This window comes from Spea bombifrons, chromosome 5, assembly GCF_027358695.1.
Source record: "Spea bombifrons isolate aSpeBom1 chromosome 5, aSpeBom1.2.pri, whole genome shotgun sequence".
NCBI lineage: Eukaryota > Metazoa > Chordata > Amphibia > Anura > Pelobatidae > Spea > Spea bombifrons.
This window is the reverse complement of record NC_071091.1, coordinates 64,097,504-64,116,294: the sequence shown is the minus strand read 5'-3', so window position 1 is coordinate 64,116,294 and position 18,791 is coordinate 64,097,504. Positions and strand designations below refer to the sequence as shown.

General features: G+C 38.9%; 1 protein-coding gene across 4 annotated transcripts in view; it reads right to left on the bottom strand.

Annotated features, from left to right (window-relative positions):
• HIVEP1 (HIVEP zinc finger 1) overlaps nucleotides 1-18,791 on the bottom strand; it is a 98,085-nt gene that overhangs the window by 54,479 nt on the left and 24,815 nt on the right. Inside the window, exons 1-2 of one of the 4 annotated variants that reach the window (XM_053468243.1) lie at nucleotides 7,778-7,908; nucleotides 7,394-7,554 (exon numbers count right to left, since the gene is read on the bottom strand). The exons of 1 other annotated variant lie outside the window; for it this stretch is intronic. In XM_053468243.1, the coding sequence (XP_053324218.1) occupies nucleotides 7,394-7,514 (121 nt within the window). In that variant the 5' untranslated portion in view covers nucleotides 7,515-7,554; nucleotides 7,778-7,908. Of the gene's footprint in view, nucleotides 1-7,118; nucleotides 7,353-7,393; nucleotides 7,555-7,777; nucleotides 7,909-18,791 lie in introns of those variants that run through there. 2 more of the 4 variants (XM_053468245.1, XM_053468246.1) reach the window with 2 other exon arrangements.

Below are 18,791 nucleotides of genomic sequence, written 5' to 3'. Positions count from 1 at the left end.
GGAAGACTAAGAAGCACTATGGATGACCATGCCTAGCCAGCACAACCTCCAGAAGTTTCCCTACTAAGGATGCAAGGCAAGGAGCCCCAGGATAATAAATCATATTATGTGCTCAGTACTAAGAACAGCGGCTGTGAAGGGGTAGCTTGGAGCACGAAATACATATAAGTCAATATATGAGGCAGACATTCACAATTAAGTGCAAATCCGACACGCTGAAGATATTTTAGATGTGTAACAGCAAAATTCAGTGCTATGCTTCCTGTTTGCATGTTCATTTGTCCCACCAGCTTCAACAAGACCTCAACATATCAGCATGTGAATAGGCAAGGGAGAAGGAAAATGGCAGACAGAGGTCCCAATAATAACAAGCATGCACGAAAAAAATGACTGTGGTATACCAAGGGTTCTTGCTCCGATCGCCATCATGTCTTATAAAAAGAGAAGCTTATACCTGCTTTGTGTCTCGATCCTTGCTCTAGAACATGGCTGGACCCATTGATAAACACGTGCGCAATCTATTGCTCAGGAAATATGGAAAAAAATAAAAGGGGAATTGTTTTTATATCCGAATGCATTTATTCTTGAAATCCTTAAAAACTTCAGCAAGTCTATGACATGCAAACACAATGACTGATGCATCTGCCATTTGACTTCCCTCATAATAATCAACTTATCAAGCATGCCAATCAACATTTGGTAAATTGAGATCAAATAAAGTACATATTTTTTAAAAAAAAAAAACCCTTAAAAAAAAAAAAAAGAAAGTTTGTATTCTATTCAGCTAGTTCATTACACAACCCCGGAAAGGTGAAACAAAAATACTCTAAACTGTTAACAAAATTAAAATTTTCATAATATTTTTACGCATTTCTGTGTAATTTGAAAAACTGTCCAGGGCAATATACCGTATCTGCTCGATTATAAGACAAGGTTTTTTTCAGAGCAAATGCTCTTATAATCGAGGTCTTCTTCTAATCAGACCTCAAATAGCTGGAGAAAAAATGTCCGCTGGGGCCAGGCTGCTTATCGGTGCTTTGGTCGCGAGCAGCGTCTCTTGTACTAGCAGCAGGAGAGCAGGAAGCCAGCAGAGTCATCACATGACTCTGCCCCCTCATTCCTCTGGGGCGGAACAAGAGAAGTTGCTCACACAGCCGGGCCCCTGCAGAAGTCTGTGAGTGAGAGATCTGCAGTTCAGGTAAGAGGTGGGGGAGGGTTTATGAGCAAGTATGTGTGGAATGAATGAGTATTTAAATGTTTGTGAATGAGTGTGTGTGTGATAGCATGTGTAGGGGGGGTAGCATGGGATAGGGAGGCTGTAATCACACTATCATCCCCAGGTTCCAGCATGTACTGGCTGCCTGGGCTTGATAGGAGTGTGATATATATATAAAAATATATATATCCCTCCAGAAATGCCTTTTAACCCCCTATATGCCACTCTGCCCCATACCTTTTAACCATATAGGCATATATAGGGGTATAAGGCATATCATGGGGCAGAGGGGCATATAGGGGGTTAAAAGCCATATCATGGGGCACAGTGGCATATAGGAGGGTATAAGACATTTTTGGAGGTAGAGTGGCATATAGAGGGTTAAAAGGCACATCATGGGGCAGAGTGGCAAGCCTGGGGGCAGATTGGCAAATAAAAGGAAATAAAAACAAAAAATATTTTTCTCAATCATAGCTTTTATTAAATATGAAAAAATAGTTTACATGAATTAATATTTACTAGTAAAAACTTTTTTCCTATAGGGTCGTCTTATATTCAGGCTTTTTCTTTTTTTCCTGAAATTAATATTTAGATTTTGGGGGGTCGTCTTATAATCGAGCAAATACGGTATATCCGAAATAAACACTTAGAAATCTATTAATCCATTAGGTTGGCCTGGTGACATGTCAATATTCACTAAACTGCTTTATTAAGAGGACCAAGAACACACATTTATGCCACTGTTGGAAAGCTATAAATTCTGGAGACGTTAGTACTGTTCTAGATGGAGTATGACAATAAATTGAAGCGCTTGTACATGTCCTTGTTTTGATGCTTTTATAAAAGCTATGTCATCTGATCAATCTGTTAATTCATAGAATAAATATAAAAACGATTTCTTCCATATCATTGCTTAATTTTTGGAATACCTATTTCTTTTCTAACACTTTGGAGGCCACAACGCTTTTAATAAACGAGGGGGTATGTCCCTTTCATGTGTCCGATATAGAGGCAACAAGACCCTTTTGACAGATACACTGCGTGGGTTATCAAACTGCTCTGTCATGTCATACATTAAATACCCAACACTGCCTTCTACAGACAGTAACACTGTAAATAAACCATCACTAACATTATGCCCTCAACGCATCTGCAATATCCAGCTCACCACTGTGTGTCACCAATTACTTTAATAAGATACACAGAAAGTCACAATCCAAACATCAGCTTTTGTCAGATTTGTAGAGGGTTACTGAGCTATTCACTAATGGAAAATTCTGTGTAATCAGGCTTACCATAAGCAATCGTGTTATTGTAACTTCCCTCTTGCTTTGCGCATAAAGATGTATTTGTATAGCGGTTCTTGACTCAAGTTCTTAAATCTCGATTGAGATTCACTTTTTTTATGAAAGTGTGAAAGAGAATAATGGTAAGAAGTTTTCTATTAAAGTGCAGCTACCAGAAAAAGATTCATATTTTAGAATAGATATTTCCAGATTTCATATTTTGGATTTGAGCCCATTTTTAAAAAAAATGAGCAGATTTTGTGAATTCATACGAATGTTTGAAAACAAGGAGAGAGGCCAACGAAACAAGCAAATTTTTTTTGCGCAGCTCCTCTTCTTCTCCTTTTTTTTTGTCCGCTTCTCCCTGGTATCAGCTCCATTATTAAGGGCTCCTGGCGCGCTTTCGAAAAAAGGCAGAACCTTCGCACACACGCTCTCCCCAGATTGGAAGAACAGGGGAGAGGCTATCCCCGCGGGGCGCTGCTGCTACGCCTAGTTAACGCTGCTGTACCAGGGAAAGGCGGACAATGAAAGAAGACAGAAGAAATAGAACTAGAGGCAAGAGAAGAAGAACTCCAGAAAAGGAGACAGAGAAACGGAAGTGATTGGTGGAGAACATAGGAGACATTTAAAAGAGAGAGAAATTTTCATTTCCAAATGGAAAAAGCCCTCTGAATTCAATCCGAACTGAAAGGAATGAAATTTGTTGCCTGAAAACGAATGGGCACGAAACTAACAATTTGCACGAATAATTTTTAGTCCATTTCCACAAGTTTAATGATTGCTTTCCACTATAAATGTGTCTTCTTTTTTTATAATATTATATATATATGTCTCAGAAAGCAGCAGAATATGACAAAGGTTAAGATGCACGGGTACAAATTTAACAAATAAAGTAGAAATCAATAGAAAGCTGCATGCAAATACTACACATAGGAGGTTTGTTTACTAAAGATGCAAATACAATATGAGTTGTAGAAGATTTGTGGTTTGAATTTACTTTAATATGCTGGATGAAGCTCTAGTCAAGGCGGAATTTTCTCCCCCTTGCAAATGCATAGGAGGATTATACTAAATCCTCGACCTCCATGAATTTGCCCGTTTGCCTGCGGCCCCTCCATCTCCTAGCCTTGGAGGGATGTACTTGGATGAACATATCTCCTGCTTGCCAAATCATTTGTATGTTATCCTCAAGCTCCAGTGCTGGCATATGCAACTATTCCATGGGGTCTAATGAGAACCCCCATATGCATGTTCAGAACGAGCTTCTATTGATTAAGGAAAGTACTTTATATTTTCCCCAACAGGTTAAACACTTATTTTAGTAAAAAAAAATCATGAGATTGAGAGACCTTGTACATACACAAAATATGTTAATATATTGTCAGAACTTTAGCATAAAAACACAAAAGTTTTATTTAAGGCATGTAGGTGCTTGAGGTTACAAAACTTTTTAAAAAATACAGACGGTTACTGTGTAAGATGTAATTATATTAATAAAGTCTGGGCACTGCCTTCCATAGGAAACTGAAGTGCCAAGCCAATAAGAAATGCTAAGCTATTCTATGTGGTTTTGTGGTTTGCCAAAAGTAAGTGATGATACACACTTGATTCAATACACAAGTAGAAAAAAAAAATAATAAAAAAAAACACACACACAACAAAACGCAAACACAAGACCATCAATCTGTAAGCCAGAGGATGTAATATAAACACAAAATGTTTGTAATGAAAAAATACAGAATCTCCGACATCCTGCTTTCATAAGTCTGTCATATACCAGGAACCAAAATATCAGTCCATCTGTTAAAAAGCAGCTGCCTCTGTTTCCAGAAAATTTCAGACTGAGACACAAACATGTGAAGGAGAAGCCTTCCCTAATAAAAGTGAAAGTAGAAAAAGACGACGACATGTTCTCTTGCTTTGTATAATGCACGGCAGCGTCTGGAGAACCTGGCCACCGCACCAGAGGCGATTAATAAATGACTGCAAACCAAGCCAATAATCATTGATGGTGAACGTTCAATGGAAACATTGGCCTCCAACTAGGCAATTCTAGCATGATTAGAACATTAATAATTCAAATATTCTTCATTTACTGCCAGTGTAGCCAGTACTAGTAAAATCTGTGTTTCCATCAAGCAGCACATTGTAGATGTTTGGATGATGACGATGAAATAATACAAGCCAAAAAAGAAAGAGGTGGCCAGAGGAGAATCACAACCACTAATTAAGTTTGGTAACAGAGTAAATGAAGGACATGAGAAAATACAAATGATGGAACAAAATAAAACTACAACCCACTCAGACACAAAAGCTCTTGAGACAACAAACAGCCTGTCCACCTCCAAGGTTCAAAGGACATTGAACCAGGCCCCAGATGACCTACATCCACCAAGAATTATATTGTATTATATCTAGTGAGGACACAAGGTTCTGACAACTACTCTAACCCTGGATAATGAGACCTACATGGATCGCATTTGGACAATCATGAACAAAGAAAACCCATTCCACATCTCTATGTAACTCCAGAGCTGGCCACACGAATATTGTTGAAATAAGTGGTTACCCATGATCAGCAGTGGGAAGCCAAGATATCCCTTGGCATTTCTGATGACCAGTACGGCGGATTAATTGAGCAAAGGATTTCCATCATTCCTCTACACAAAATGATTTCAATACAACTTGTATAAGATCATAGCTGTGTATAAAAGGCAGGGCTACGAACGACGTGGAAAAATGCTACATATTCGTCAATAAAACGTTACTAGAACAAAGCACACCATATTGTGTCAGCACGCAGTAAGTAAAAACACACCCAGCAGAAGAATACATATTAGATATTCGAAATGACGTTGGCTCATATTCCTGTGAAATAGCATATTACGGTAATTTATATATTGTGCCTCTTTATTCTTGAGAAAAAAAAAATAGGATTTAAGTTTAAAAAAAAACAGTGAATCACTCTGCATTGCTTGTTCCCGGTTCTAACTAAATGTTTATTTTTTTTGTATTATATTTGGTTTTATTTTCTGCAGTTTCACTAAAGAAGGAAAACCGCACAAACACTGTACTTCTATGGGCCAGATATAAGACCTTGCTTATTTATTGTACATTATCACTAAAATAGTTAAGTCAAACGGCGCTTCTCAAAACAGTTATTGCTTACAGGAAAAAAAAAACAAAAGCCATTATACTTAAACAGTCAATCCATGTCCTCACAATTGTAACAGAGTTATACGTGGAGCTCTCATCTTAGACATAGGAAATACAGATAAAACAAGCCCGACTACTTAAACGCTGCTTTCACCCTCTAGGCGATAACTTTAAAGGGAAAAGTTCCGGTAACTGCATTTTGATGACATCATAACAGCTGCAGAAAGCTCCCATGACCAACGTCTATAGAGACAGCTGACTGGAAATTCACAGAGCTCTCTTTTTTTTTTGAGAAGTGGTGAGAAGCTTTCAGTCTAGAGAGAAAAAAACTGAGGAAAAACGAAGAAAGCATGTGAGCGAAGATAGTCATACAGAAAGCACAAACCCAAGCACAATGTGCTCTACGGTATATAGGTTGCCGGTCCTGCTTGGAAAAATATGTACAAAGATCACATAAAAAATTCTTTTAAAAAACCTATGTAAATGCATCATTTTGGAGAATAATGACATTGCTCCGTAAAATAGCAAAGTTCTCCTTGTCACTAGACTAGTGCCTAAGAAATAATTACCGAAGCCCCATGACTACCGGGCCAATGCTAATGAAAAAGCGAATGCCGTCAACCTTGGAATGCAGGGCTGTAAAGTACAGGAAGGTTATGAGAAGAAGCAAGGATTCCGGGCGATGGCGCGTTCCAAATCATTATCTGTAACAGTTTCCTGTATTGCATGAACTCTACAGAGGAGCCGGACAGAGAATGCGCCGTATCGGCACAGTCCGGCCTTTCTGGGGGGCTGCCAGAGATCTGCAAGACTGATACAGGGTCTGACCCTGTGAGAACTGGGACGCAAGGTAAGAAAGCGGGCACACCATTTTCACTTTCGCCTGCTTGTGCTACCATAGTATATAAAAATATTACATATATAAAAATATCATATTATATACTGTATACACACTGTATATATATATATATATATATATATATATATACACATATACACACACACACACACATGTATCAAATAAATAATCTTTGCCTCTGAAAATCACTCCCATATAAACACAAATATCAGTAGTGTTACACTTAGTATCTCAAAACAAAGCACATTCCATCTGGGTTGGAAAAATGAAACACCTAAACATATTTTAAATACATTATTTCAATATATGGAAACCTGCATTCAGATGCACAAAAGCTATACAATGCATAGGTTACATAAGCAACAAATGCTGCTCTAGTAAAATAAATTACATATACACACACACATACATATATATATATATATATATATATATATATATATATATATATATATATATATATATATATATATATATCTTACACACACATTATATATTATATATGAAAACATAGTATTCTATGGTATTACAAAGTATGCCGATTTACGACGCTTTCTATACTTAAAGGTAGATTACGCTACAAAGCTCAACTGCTTACTGTATACAATCAAGAGGTCAATCAAGTGATTCATTCTCTAGATCATCTTCCTGAAAGCGCTTGACAGCACGGCAAGTTTCCAGAAAACCCCCTTTTCCATCACGCACGGTCACCGAGCACAAATCCTTACGTGGTTTCATTGCAAACCCTCGAAAAGGTTCAGATTAGATTTTGCAGAATGCAATGCCGAGCACATTAGGGTTCCTTCTGTATCTGCAGGGGCAGTTTAACCGTCTAAACAAAGAGAGAGGGGAGGAAAAAAAAAAAAGCCTTACTGTTTGACACGGAGCACAGACTGCAAACAAGTGTTTCCGGATATAAAGCGGTTAGGGATTTCCAGACTATTTCACAATATCCTTCAGAGTAACCCTTCACTTCCTCAAGCAGGACTCGCATGCGGCAAAGGCGATGTCAGCTTACAAAACACTTTCTGCGACTAAAACAAATGAAGGCGAAGAAGAAAAAAAAAACAAAAACAAAACCAAAACACACTAAAAAATAAATAAATAAACTTGAGCCTGTGATCTGCCAACTATTTATATGAGCACACATGCCGACGGGCACAAGGGGGACACAACAAGAATTCCCCTGCAGATCATGCAACCGCTGACAAGCACAAGAAGTTCAGCAAGAGAGGAGAAGAAGAGGCGGCACATTACCCAGCAGCGGAGGACGGGTCATCCCCCTCTATGGGAGCCTCGACACCCCAGGATTGCCCCGCCACACTGTATTATGATAGAGCGAGTGAGAGCCTCGCACGTAATCTCTCTCTCAGGCTTAGGGAACCTAGGAATCCACCCCCGCTAGCTCTCCATAGCAACAGTAGCTACACCAGGGCCACCCCTCTGCCTGACGCAAGCAGTCACAATATGGATGGCAGCCAGGAGGCCACAAATGTCAGCAGTCAAAACAAGTCCCTTTTTTTTTTTTCTCCCCACCCCTGTGTAACCCTTTCAGCATGCACGTCAGGCATTAGTGCATGACAGCAGAGAGACGGAGCGAATGCAAAGTCTTGCCTTGTCTCACAAGCACACAGAAAGCAGTTTCATCAACTTCCAAGCGAGGAGATACCTCTCGTTATAACATTGATGTATTACGGCGGTCGGATTTAGAGGCAGATACGAACCATTCTGCCCATCTACTCTGCCTATCTGCCATAGCTTTAGGCCTATGCCATGCATGTTTACATTCCAATACTGTATCAGCCTCTACCACTTCTGCTGGGAGAATGTTCCGCCTATCTACCACCCTCTCGGTAAAAAATAAATAAATAAAAAGAGGGCTAGTTCTGGATACCACTGTTCTGCTGTAAAAAGCTAGATCTCTATAATGGTATTAAATAACCTTAACAGGATCCCCAGACGTCAGGTTCTCAATAATCATCATCAATGATGTTATGGTTTATGAAAACACGGCAGGTAGAGCGTGTGCCTCCTGAATGCCTTCTAATTCTAAGCCACACAAAGAGCTTTAAAGGGCAAGGCTCAGACATGAGGCTGTAAGAGGCATTCTCCATATGGCATACGATTAACACGCATTACACCGCGGGAGGCAATGCAAGCACTACATATACCAAGGCACTATTCTGCAAAGAACCTCCCGTAGCACGACAGCCGCTTCTGACACTTGAGATACCGGGGATCATTTAATGCAATATTACGTTCAATAATAATAACAGAGTTAATACAAAGAAATACGTAATATGTGCGCACAGGGAAAAACACATGACTATGATCTAGATGAGACAGCGTCAGGATATTATGTCTCCCTGGGGAGGACCGGTAACTCCCTTCCAAATGCCTTGGTTAGCATTACATCCCCAAATTTCCTAAATTGCATTTTTTGGCCTTGGTGATGGGGTAGTGCATACGGGGAACAGCCTTCCAGCAGAAATGGTAGATGTTGGAAATGGAAAAACATAGATGTGATGGACACATGGATGACTAGACGAGATCTTTCCAATGTTTTTATTTTCCAAACTGGGGCCACAGGAAGCCCATTAACCCTTAGTGCTTGGATAATTTGCAGTCGGATGGGCCCTGGAGGTTGATTTTGAAGTTTTGCTTCTCAGCAGCTTGCACTTTACCTGTGCGGGATGGAAGCCTATGGTTATTCAGGAGAGAGCAAAGTGTGCATCTTATGTTGTAACAGTACAAATGCAAAATATATATATATATATATATATATATATATATATATATATATATATATATATATATATATATATATATTACACACACACACACACACACACACACATACATATTTCACACAGATTTCACATGAAGCCAATGAATATTATATATGTATCAGAGGAATCTTGGTGAATCACGGAAAATCTGTGCATCTCTAAATATCATACTCTGACTGTATTACTGTGCTGTACCCAGTAATTTCACTCCGGGCCAGTGATAATCCCATGAATGAAAATATATGTTTTAGTTTTTGGTTTCTTTTCATGCACATATTATGGCATAAAAGCCTCGAAATCATCTTGTTTCACATTTGCAGGCATCGACCGTAGTGCGCAAGATCACATAACGTAGTTACGGTATAATGCTGTATTTTGACAAGCCCTTACCAGGTACCAATTAATGGAGCAGTTGGTTGGTGTCAGACTGCTAATTCAAAGGCAGTATTCTTTTAAGGCAGGTACCATCACCTTAGTTAGCATTAACGCCGATGACATCATGTACCTTAGCAAGGGACTTCTGAGGGCGCGTACCAACAATTATAGTTTCCTCTTCTCACAATATATACATCATTCTACTGTAATTGTTTCTTGAAACGGTTCACAAGTCACTGAACAAATTATGACAGCAATGAGGCTCCTACTGGAACAACAGAACAACAACAGCTGTCGATCCTTTTTGGATCAAATTTTTTGTATTCTATATGCAAAACACATTTAACTTTGTTTTTAACCTCTAAAAAAACTAGCGGAACTGACAAAGATTTATAAACGGTTATGCAAAGAAATCAGAAGAAGCCAACCTCGCATTAAAAGAAGCACTGCTCTGACTGTACTGGAGTCCGACTGTAAATTCTGATAGTCCTAGGATGGACGCAATATCGTGGTCCACATTGGAGGATCCGAATGAGAACACATCTCCCTACATCGCTTCTAGTAGCCACAACTGATACAATGGAAAAAATGAATAAATAAATATTGATCTAATTTGGTTTTCTCCTTCTAAGTCTGTAGCTGCGGGCCACCTTTTGCTGCCATCATGCGGGAGGTAGGAAGCGTCCGACACCAACCGGCGGGGATGAATACTTCTTAGTGCATGGTTGCGGGGAATGTCATGCCATAATTTCCTGCCCATATAAGAGTAATCACTAAAAATAACTACTAAAGGTTATGTCAGTAGAAAAGCTATGAAAAGCTAAGTGAAGAACAATTCCTGGTTGTGTTCTCCATCTTTACAGCAATACCCACTCACCTCTTATGCACATGTAGGAACTTGAGAATAATCCACCTCTAGCTCGCTAAGCCTGTAAGTGGCACTTTTCTGAGCCTTATGGCCCATTACAGGTTACGGCTGTAATGATTTACTACTAAAGAGATGTGTCTACAACAGTTACCTTGTTATTATAATTATGGAGTATTCTCAGCTTTGGCTACAGTCAGATGCAACTTAATTCCCTGGTACAGTTAACACAAAAGTACTAAGATCAGTATAATTTACTACTAGTTATTTTATTACATTGTAGGTGGACGTATATAAAACACACACAACTCATTTCCAGTAGTGCAGAAAGCTTTGAGAGCACCCAGCGACAGCACTTCATACGTGTCCCTTTCACATGCTTAACACGCAAATGTAAAGGAACGAGGTGGAATGTCACATTTGCATTCAGTGCTATTTCTGAGTGCTGGCACAGCGTATGAATGAGGGGGAAGATGCACTCAAAAATACAGGAAGCTAATCTTGAAAAACAATGTATGCTTCAGTGGGAGGCAGCTATTCCAATCATGCTAAACTATTTAAAAACAACAACATGTAACATTTATGTACGTACCTTAGCTAGGCCCCTAACTCCTACATTTTCCTACACTATCATATATTTATCAGATTAGGTTCTGGCCTAGGGCAGCAGGTCCAGGTGGGGAGGCAGTCCCCTTTGTGCAAAACCAGGGGATAGATCTCCCGCTCAAGAGCCTCCATTAAAAGGTGCTGCGCGCGCCTTTTTGATACAGCACACTGGCATATGAAGTCATACAGGTCTCCTTTCTATTGTATCAGTGACACCAACCATGGAGAAGGAGGGGACTGGGGGCAGCTCCAAAAATCAAATACAGCACTGCGTGTACTGCTTTAGTAGAAGCCCTGCTGTAAAAAGAAATATAGTTGTATAGTTCTACAACATATCCAGCAGTATACAAAGGAGGGCAATCAAATTGTGTTTGTAGGCAAGATTAAGGGAGATCTACAATTTAGAGGCTATAACCAAAAGGTTCTATGGGAGCTCCATATTCAATGAAAATGCATTATTGAAACTAAAATTTGTGTCAATGTTGCATATGTCACCGACCTCATGTTTTTTGTAAGTACCAACCCAAAAGATGTCCTAAATTAGCTGCTTTATCAGCCCCCATTTACAAACAGCCAACTTTGGAGAGACAATGGAAACAATCTCCCAGCATTGACTATGCAGGCGCAGCCAAACTCCTCTTGGAGGAAAAGCTCACTGGGGCCCACGGTAATACATAGTGCAGTGGGCAACTTGAAAGTGCAGCTCTCCTTCAAATTCACCTGTCAACTTTCATGTAGTCTGGACTTGCTAGTAAATCCTCCAACCTAAATCTAGCTTGTGAAGCACAAATGGAGCAGACATGCAAATGAACCGTTAGTGTTAGCTGATTTGTCTGGTTGGCGTAGACTAGTGTTTAATAATGTCTCTGCTACCCCCTTAATTTTAAATGGAGGGGTTTTCCATCACTTTTGTTATTTGTGCTTCTTGTACCGCTCAAAGCCTAAAGCAGCAAACCAGTATCCCAACCTCATGCTGACGAGTCCCATAAAGTCCATTAGTGGTGATCTGGCGTTTGCACCTCTTTGTCGAGCTTTGCTTAATGGCTGTCTAATACAGTGGACATTTGCGCCAAGGGTTCCATGTATAAAATGGATATAGAGGTGATCATTGTTAACCTAGTTTGCACATGCCTACGCAGAATCCCTTGCAGTAGTGGCATCACTCCAAGATTTGAGGGAAAAACAAGTCTTCTGGCTTGTCTGGTTGATGTAGACTGGTGTTTAATGTCTCTGCTACCCCTTAATTTTAAGTGGAGGGCTTTTCCATCTTTTCCCCACCATAGCTTTGGTTAGTTGAACGAAGGACTTAGATGATGAAATCAGTGACAAACAGCATGTCAAAGATCAGACTCAACTCATGTTGTGTATGTATATTTCAAACCCAGAAACCAATGAATTCTACCACTTGCACTACAATTCATCATTATACATAATCAGTAATGCGTCCATGATAAGAGAGAAAAAAAAAGGTATCTGACACACGTAAAAGGAGAAAGGTGGGAACCATTTTCAAGTCTATAGATTATTAGCCATTTATTGAAGGATTACATATTGTATTAAATTTACAATGTACAAGATACCATGAAAAACTCCATACAGCCTTGCAATAAGGTGCCATTCTACTGTCACAGGTTATGCGTGTATATATGCACAGCCACCAGAATATTATAGTATCTACTCTTGAATGGAAACTTTGCCAAAAGAGGGTATATTTCAAAATTATTATTATTACAATACATACATTCAAGGGGTATGACAAGACCAGAATTGACAGACGAAGAAAAAAAAAAAACAATATAGTAGGTAAGCTTACAATCTTTAGATATAAACTCTAAAGGGATATACAATTAATAATACAGAGATGGCATGATTAATGACTTTCATCTTTTTATTCTTCACAGACTCACTGCTTAACTGACTAAAGGGATCCAAAATAATGAACCTTTTTTTTTTCTTTTTTTAAGTAGATTGTTATGGTTAAAAAACAATGTATTCAAGGGCAACCACCTGTCACATCTGAAATGAAGGAAATCGACACAGCGTGTGATAAAATTCTGTGCAATAAAATGAGTGCAGGGTTCCCAAAGCTGGCCTGTTCAATGGCATGGAGTTACTTAACCTGCCGGTGGCTTCTCCCGGTCCAGCTATTTTACTTGGCTGCGCTTAGACCAGAAAAAGGTATTGTATAAAGAAGTGCATTAAAAATACATCAGTGTTTTGTAACAAAATGTAATATATGAAAGGGTGAATCTGTTCAATGAAGAAAAAAAGAAATAGAAAATCTAATGCGAAGAAGAGACATGGCTATGGGGTTTATTCACAGAATGTAGAGCCAACAGGTGAGTTTGCAGGAGAGTTGCAGTTTTAACTTTTTCTCTTCACTATTTATTATATCCTATGAAAAGGATTGAGCTGGTCCTGTATAATTGTATAATGGAGACTTTGAAGAAATCTCGCTGATTTAATTATACTTTGTACAGGACCAGCTAAGCTTTTCCTGACTGGCACTGGCATATTTTGGTCTAGGTCGACTCCAAGTGGCAGCAGCCTCTATTCCATATCACAAGGAGCCAGATCGTCCCTATGGGCAGTCAGCCTCCCTTGTGGAGCCACTGTAGCAATCAATGGCCCCCAACCGGCCCACTACCGCTATGGAGAACCTCTATAGCTCGCTTCCACCTGGAGCTCCCCATCATTAAGAGAATGCGGGGCATGACATCATATCCCGGCACACAACATTAAAGACCGGCGGCAATGGTGCTGCCTTGGGTTAGGTACTGAGAAGTGCTTATAATAAATACAGCGCTGCGGTTGGCTCTCATAACGTACAGGGAAGTAAAGAAGTTGACAAATTCCATTTAGTGAATAAAATTGTATGTCTTTCTAAATATTGACCCTATAAAAAGTTAATACCTTACTTTTTAAACTTTAGTAAGACTTTCTTATATACAGTTCCTTTTCATACAGTATCCAACTTTAACTGCACAACGAGGAGCAAATAACTCCCATTTAGGAAAACCTATACAATACTGATGCAGCACATGACACAGTGATTCATTGCGGAAAAATGCAACGTTTAGAAATGAGTTCATACAGATCTGTCTACAATATGATCAACAGTCACCGTAAAGAGAACATACTTTGGTGTAAAGAGTATATTAATTTTTTTTTATACCAAAATCTAATATTTCTGTCCATTTATTTTTATCAAGTCACTGTGAAAATGATTAAACTTCCAGAAAGCCACATATGTTTCACTCAATTGCAGTGTGATAGGCAGCCAACAATAAACTCTGTTGGACTACAACTCCCATAATCCACCAAAATCTGTGTTTGCCGGAGGATAGATAAGTATGTTTAAAATTGTGTTTTGATAAAAAGCAGTGGGGCTACCAGCTAGTACTGATAGAGTGTGCCGGCTAGGACTAGAAATCGGGAGAATAATGACTTCACTAAAAGCAGCTTCCCAATGCTCTTCACCGACAATGTACTGTCTACTGAATTTCCACCAAAACAATTGAATGTTAACACCCAAGTCGGAAGTAAAGCAAGGCATGAACACGAAAACAACAAAAACCACCAGGAAACATACTCACGATTTTGTGTCTCAAATACATGCTGAAGCGTACAGAATACAGGTCTGCCTGTTAGAAACATTTCTGAAAATCTGAATTCATGGGAAGATGACACAATGCTAAGCAGCTGCTAATAGGAGTGTCAGACTGCTCTTAGCTAACTGCATTTATTTGGAAAGTACCTAGAGATAAAACGTTAAGGCACGGTGAAACAGAAAACGAGTTCTTCCCTCTAAAACTGAATAGAAAGAAAAAAACTAAAAAGGTAACTGAGCAGAAAGAAAAAACATCTTGAACAACTGCGTGGATATATTTCTGCGTATTGTGAAACCTATTTAATTACATGCATGTTAACCAAATGATTACGTTGGGATTCTAAATGAAGCCTTCTTTACTTTTTGCTTCATATCTTCTACCATCACCAAACAAAAATACAAATGATATTTTTGAACGGGTCACAAAAGTGAAACACTTCAGAAGGTTGTCTTCAGTAAGTCCGGAGGACCATATGAGAAGATAATGCGCCCCTATCAATTTTCTTGGTTACTTATTTAAAAATTGTTTAATTGAACACAAGTTGGGCAATTCATGTGTCATTTTGACAGACCAGTAAAATGATTTAATGAGAGTAGGTCCTGGAAGACAACTGTAGACCAACCCAGAAACCTGTTCGGGTCTCTAGAAGAAAACCGCAATGTGTTACAATAGGGGAGTGGACAAACTATTTTTTTTTTTAACTCATTCATCGTGACTTAGTTTACATGATTAAATGTGTTTACATCTCTTCTTCATACAGGTATGCACATATGATGAGTGCTGGGGTGGGGCTCTGGCGTAAACGGATATTGGCCAAAGATAGTAAACTATTCTTGCAGCAGTACATAGGGTATATACTCTCAATTATTGAGGGATTATTGCGTGTAGCAAAAAAAGACCACTTATTTCTGTAACAGGATTGCTTTATATTACCCCCTACATGGCCAGCATTCTAGGTCGCTAAATGTCTAGGTTATGACTAAAACAGATGTCAACAAAAAAGAAGAGGAGGATTATACACATCCAGGCCAGGTGGTTAAAAATAAATAATTATCCAGAACACTTGTTGTAAAATGAGATCCAGGGGGTTAAGAATCATGGTTGCAGGGGTCGCAACTGACAAGATATGGAACAAGATGGCACAGGTAAGCTGTTTGGGGACAAAGGTGCCACAGATAAGCTTTTTGGGGCAAAGGTCACATATGTTGCTAGGTGAAGTAGGGGGCTGCGGGGCAATTTTCACACTTGGCACTGTGGTTTCTAGTTATACCCCTGATGAGACCCATTCAGTGTGGATTTTTTTATTGTTATTATTATAAACTATGCTTAAAATGGCTTAAACAATTCAAGTGACTACTGTAAAAGTAGCACAATGTAGGTTATTTTCTGTTGGGACCGTGTTTATGCCCGGGAGGTATCATGTTACCACCTCAGATTTTTGAGGTTTCTATGAGTAGTGCTAAGAGCACTTTTCACCCATCTCTTGTTCTTATTTACCGAATTATTCTGCTGCAACTCTGGACAGCATAGGTGAAAGGAAGATTGAATGTTTGGCATGCGGAAAGGAATTTATCATTACTAAATCATTCACAAGAAATTAAAGAGATGTACACATCTCAAAAATAAGTAGATACAATATCTCAGCACATTATGTATGCGCTTATCGTGTTTTAGCAGAGATACGTGGCCAGCAACCCTTCTACATGGTTTTATAATGGGAAACCAGGTGGATCGGAAACACAATGTCCTATTAAAACGCAGCTTTGGTGCGGTCTAGTTTCATCAGTTCAATTTTGGTGGCATTCAGTAAATGACCCTTATACGATATAAATCACTTTTGTTTAATATATTGAACAAACACACATGCCAAAGTGGCGTGCACGGGTTAAACATATTTACTGAGAAAATTCTCATTCTTATCAACACTTCATAAGCTTACGTTTGTGTGTATAACTTTTAGTTAACTGTTTAATTAACATTTAAGTTGCTTAAGTAAATTCACAGGAGTACCAGAAGTTACTGGAAAAAATGTTTCAATGTTGTGATTCTACATTTTTTTTTTTTTTTAAACACTGCTTTAGTTACTGTTGCCAAAACACGGCTATATAAATCCTCAGGAAGTTAATGAAATGAAACAGTCTAAAGAGAATCTCCGACTGGTTACATTCTAGTTATTTAACGTCTCAACATTTACAGCCATCCATAGTCAATGGTAAGCGGCCACGTTTTTCATGTAGTGGGTGGAATAATATTGATAAACTTGGTGGATACTGTGAACCCACATAATCTATGTTCCCCACGGAGGACGGGGACCTTGGAGGGTCTTTTTATTTTAAATATTACATTGAAACATTCCTACTGTCGCCATTACTCTGCAAGGTGTTTTCTTTAAGTGGTCAAGAACCCTGTCTTGTCCTGGATCACATGTTGACAAAATTAATAGTGGGCCTACTGGGATTGACTCTGTACATTGTATGCAAGTACAGAATGCATCAGGAATACGTATCTAAGGAGAAGGGTATTTCCATCACATGTCCCTCCAGTGAATGTCAAATGGAAGCATGATCACAGGTTACATAGTATAGACTTCATTAGGCATAAGAATTTGTGGGAGAATCAGGATTACCCAAGATAGATCCTCTGAACTTTGCCATGGTGCCAAATCCACTTTTTAACTTTCTATACTGTACTCACTTGTAAACAAGTTGTCACAGCAAAGGCTTGCTAGCAGAAGGTAGCCATGAAACAAGTTGCCTCTATGGCTTAACAGGGACAAGCTGAACCCAACAGCGTGGCGCTAGGAATCCTAGCAGTCAAAGGTAAGCACATGGAGGCCTATGTGCTCAAGGGATACTCAGTGACAGAATTGGCTATATTTATGTGTAAGGCATTGAGGGGAGAGGACAGATTGGTGGAAACCTAAAGCCAACCTGTATCCTTGTGAATCACATCTGTGCAGCAACTCCAGAATTCTACTTCACTCGGTTTCAAAACACAAAAGCAAGCCTATCCTGGATGTATACTAGTAGGACAATGGTGAATGAGATGGAGTAGATGGACAGCATACTTCCTAGCATTTAAACAGGCCACAATTCATTTCAAGGGTTGTGGTTATAGGGCAAACGTTACTATTTAGGCATTTAGAATTAAGTATGTCACCAAACAGAATTTTGGTTTTCCTAATGTTTACATACATATTTGTGAGACTTTTACGACAACAGAATGCTGTGATGCACACAAAGGCAACAATTATTCTGAGAATTAGAAAAAAAAGAGGGATATCAGGCTAGGAAAGAAAGACAAAAATGGTATTTAGATCTCAAAAAGGGACTGTGCAGTGTGGATACTTGAAGTATGGGATGGCAGGGAACAGCACCCTAGTGTCTCTAGATTTTCTATAAGGAATACCAGACTAATAACCTATTTTTCAATCTACCAACAACTTCTAGATCTAGGCATGACACTTAGTTATATTTGAGTTAAAATATTTCAAGTAATGTGAGGTTACTTTGTGCAAATGCTGTGTTTATGTTAATCTAGGAAATGTCTAAAAACTAGAAAACCTGCAGTCAAAAATAACAACCTTCTAATTGTCTCAATAAACACATGTCAAACAAGTTCAGGTTGGTGCCACCAACGTAAATGCGATTTAAAAAATAAAATAAAACTGAAAAGTTATATTATTAATCTAAACAGAACATTTAGATTGTATAAACAAAAAGTCATCTGTTTACCTAGAAAGGCTTCATGGAACGTCTGACCTGTGTAACCAAGCAGTGTGTCTGTAGTCACTCAAGGGACAGTAAAAGGGGGGGAAAAAAAGGAAACTGTTGTCATTGGGTCTTGTCTATGCTCCAATTTAACATTATGATGGAATATTTTGCTTTAGGGCCACGCCTTGAGTTCATTTCCGAAACTTCACGCAGATTCAAATAAAAAGTATATCTGTCGCGTATGCTTGCCAAAGCAAACAGAAAGAATGGCATTTGGCAGTACAACCAGTCAGGCACCGTTACATAAGCTTA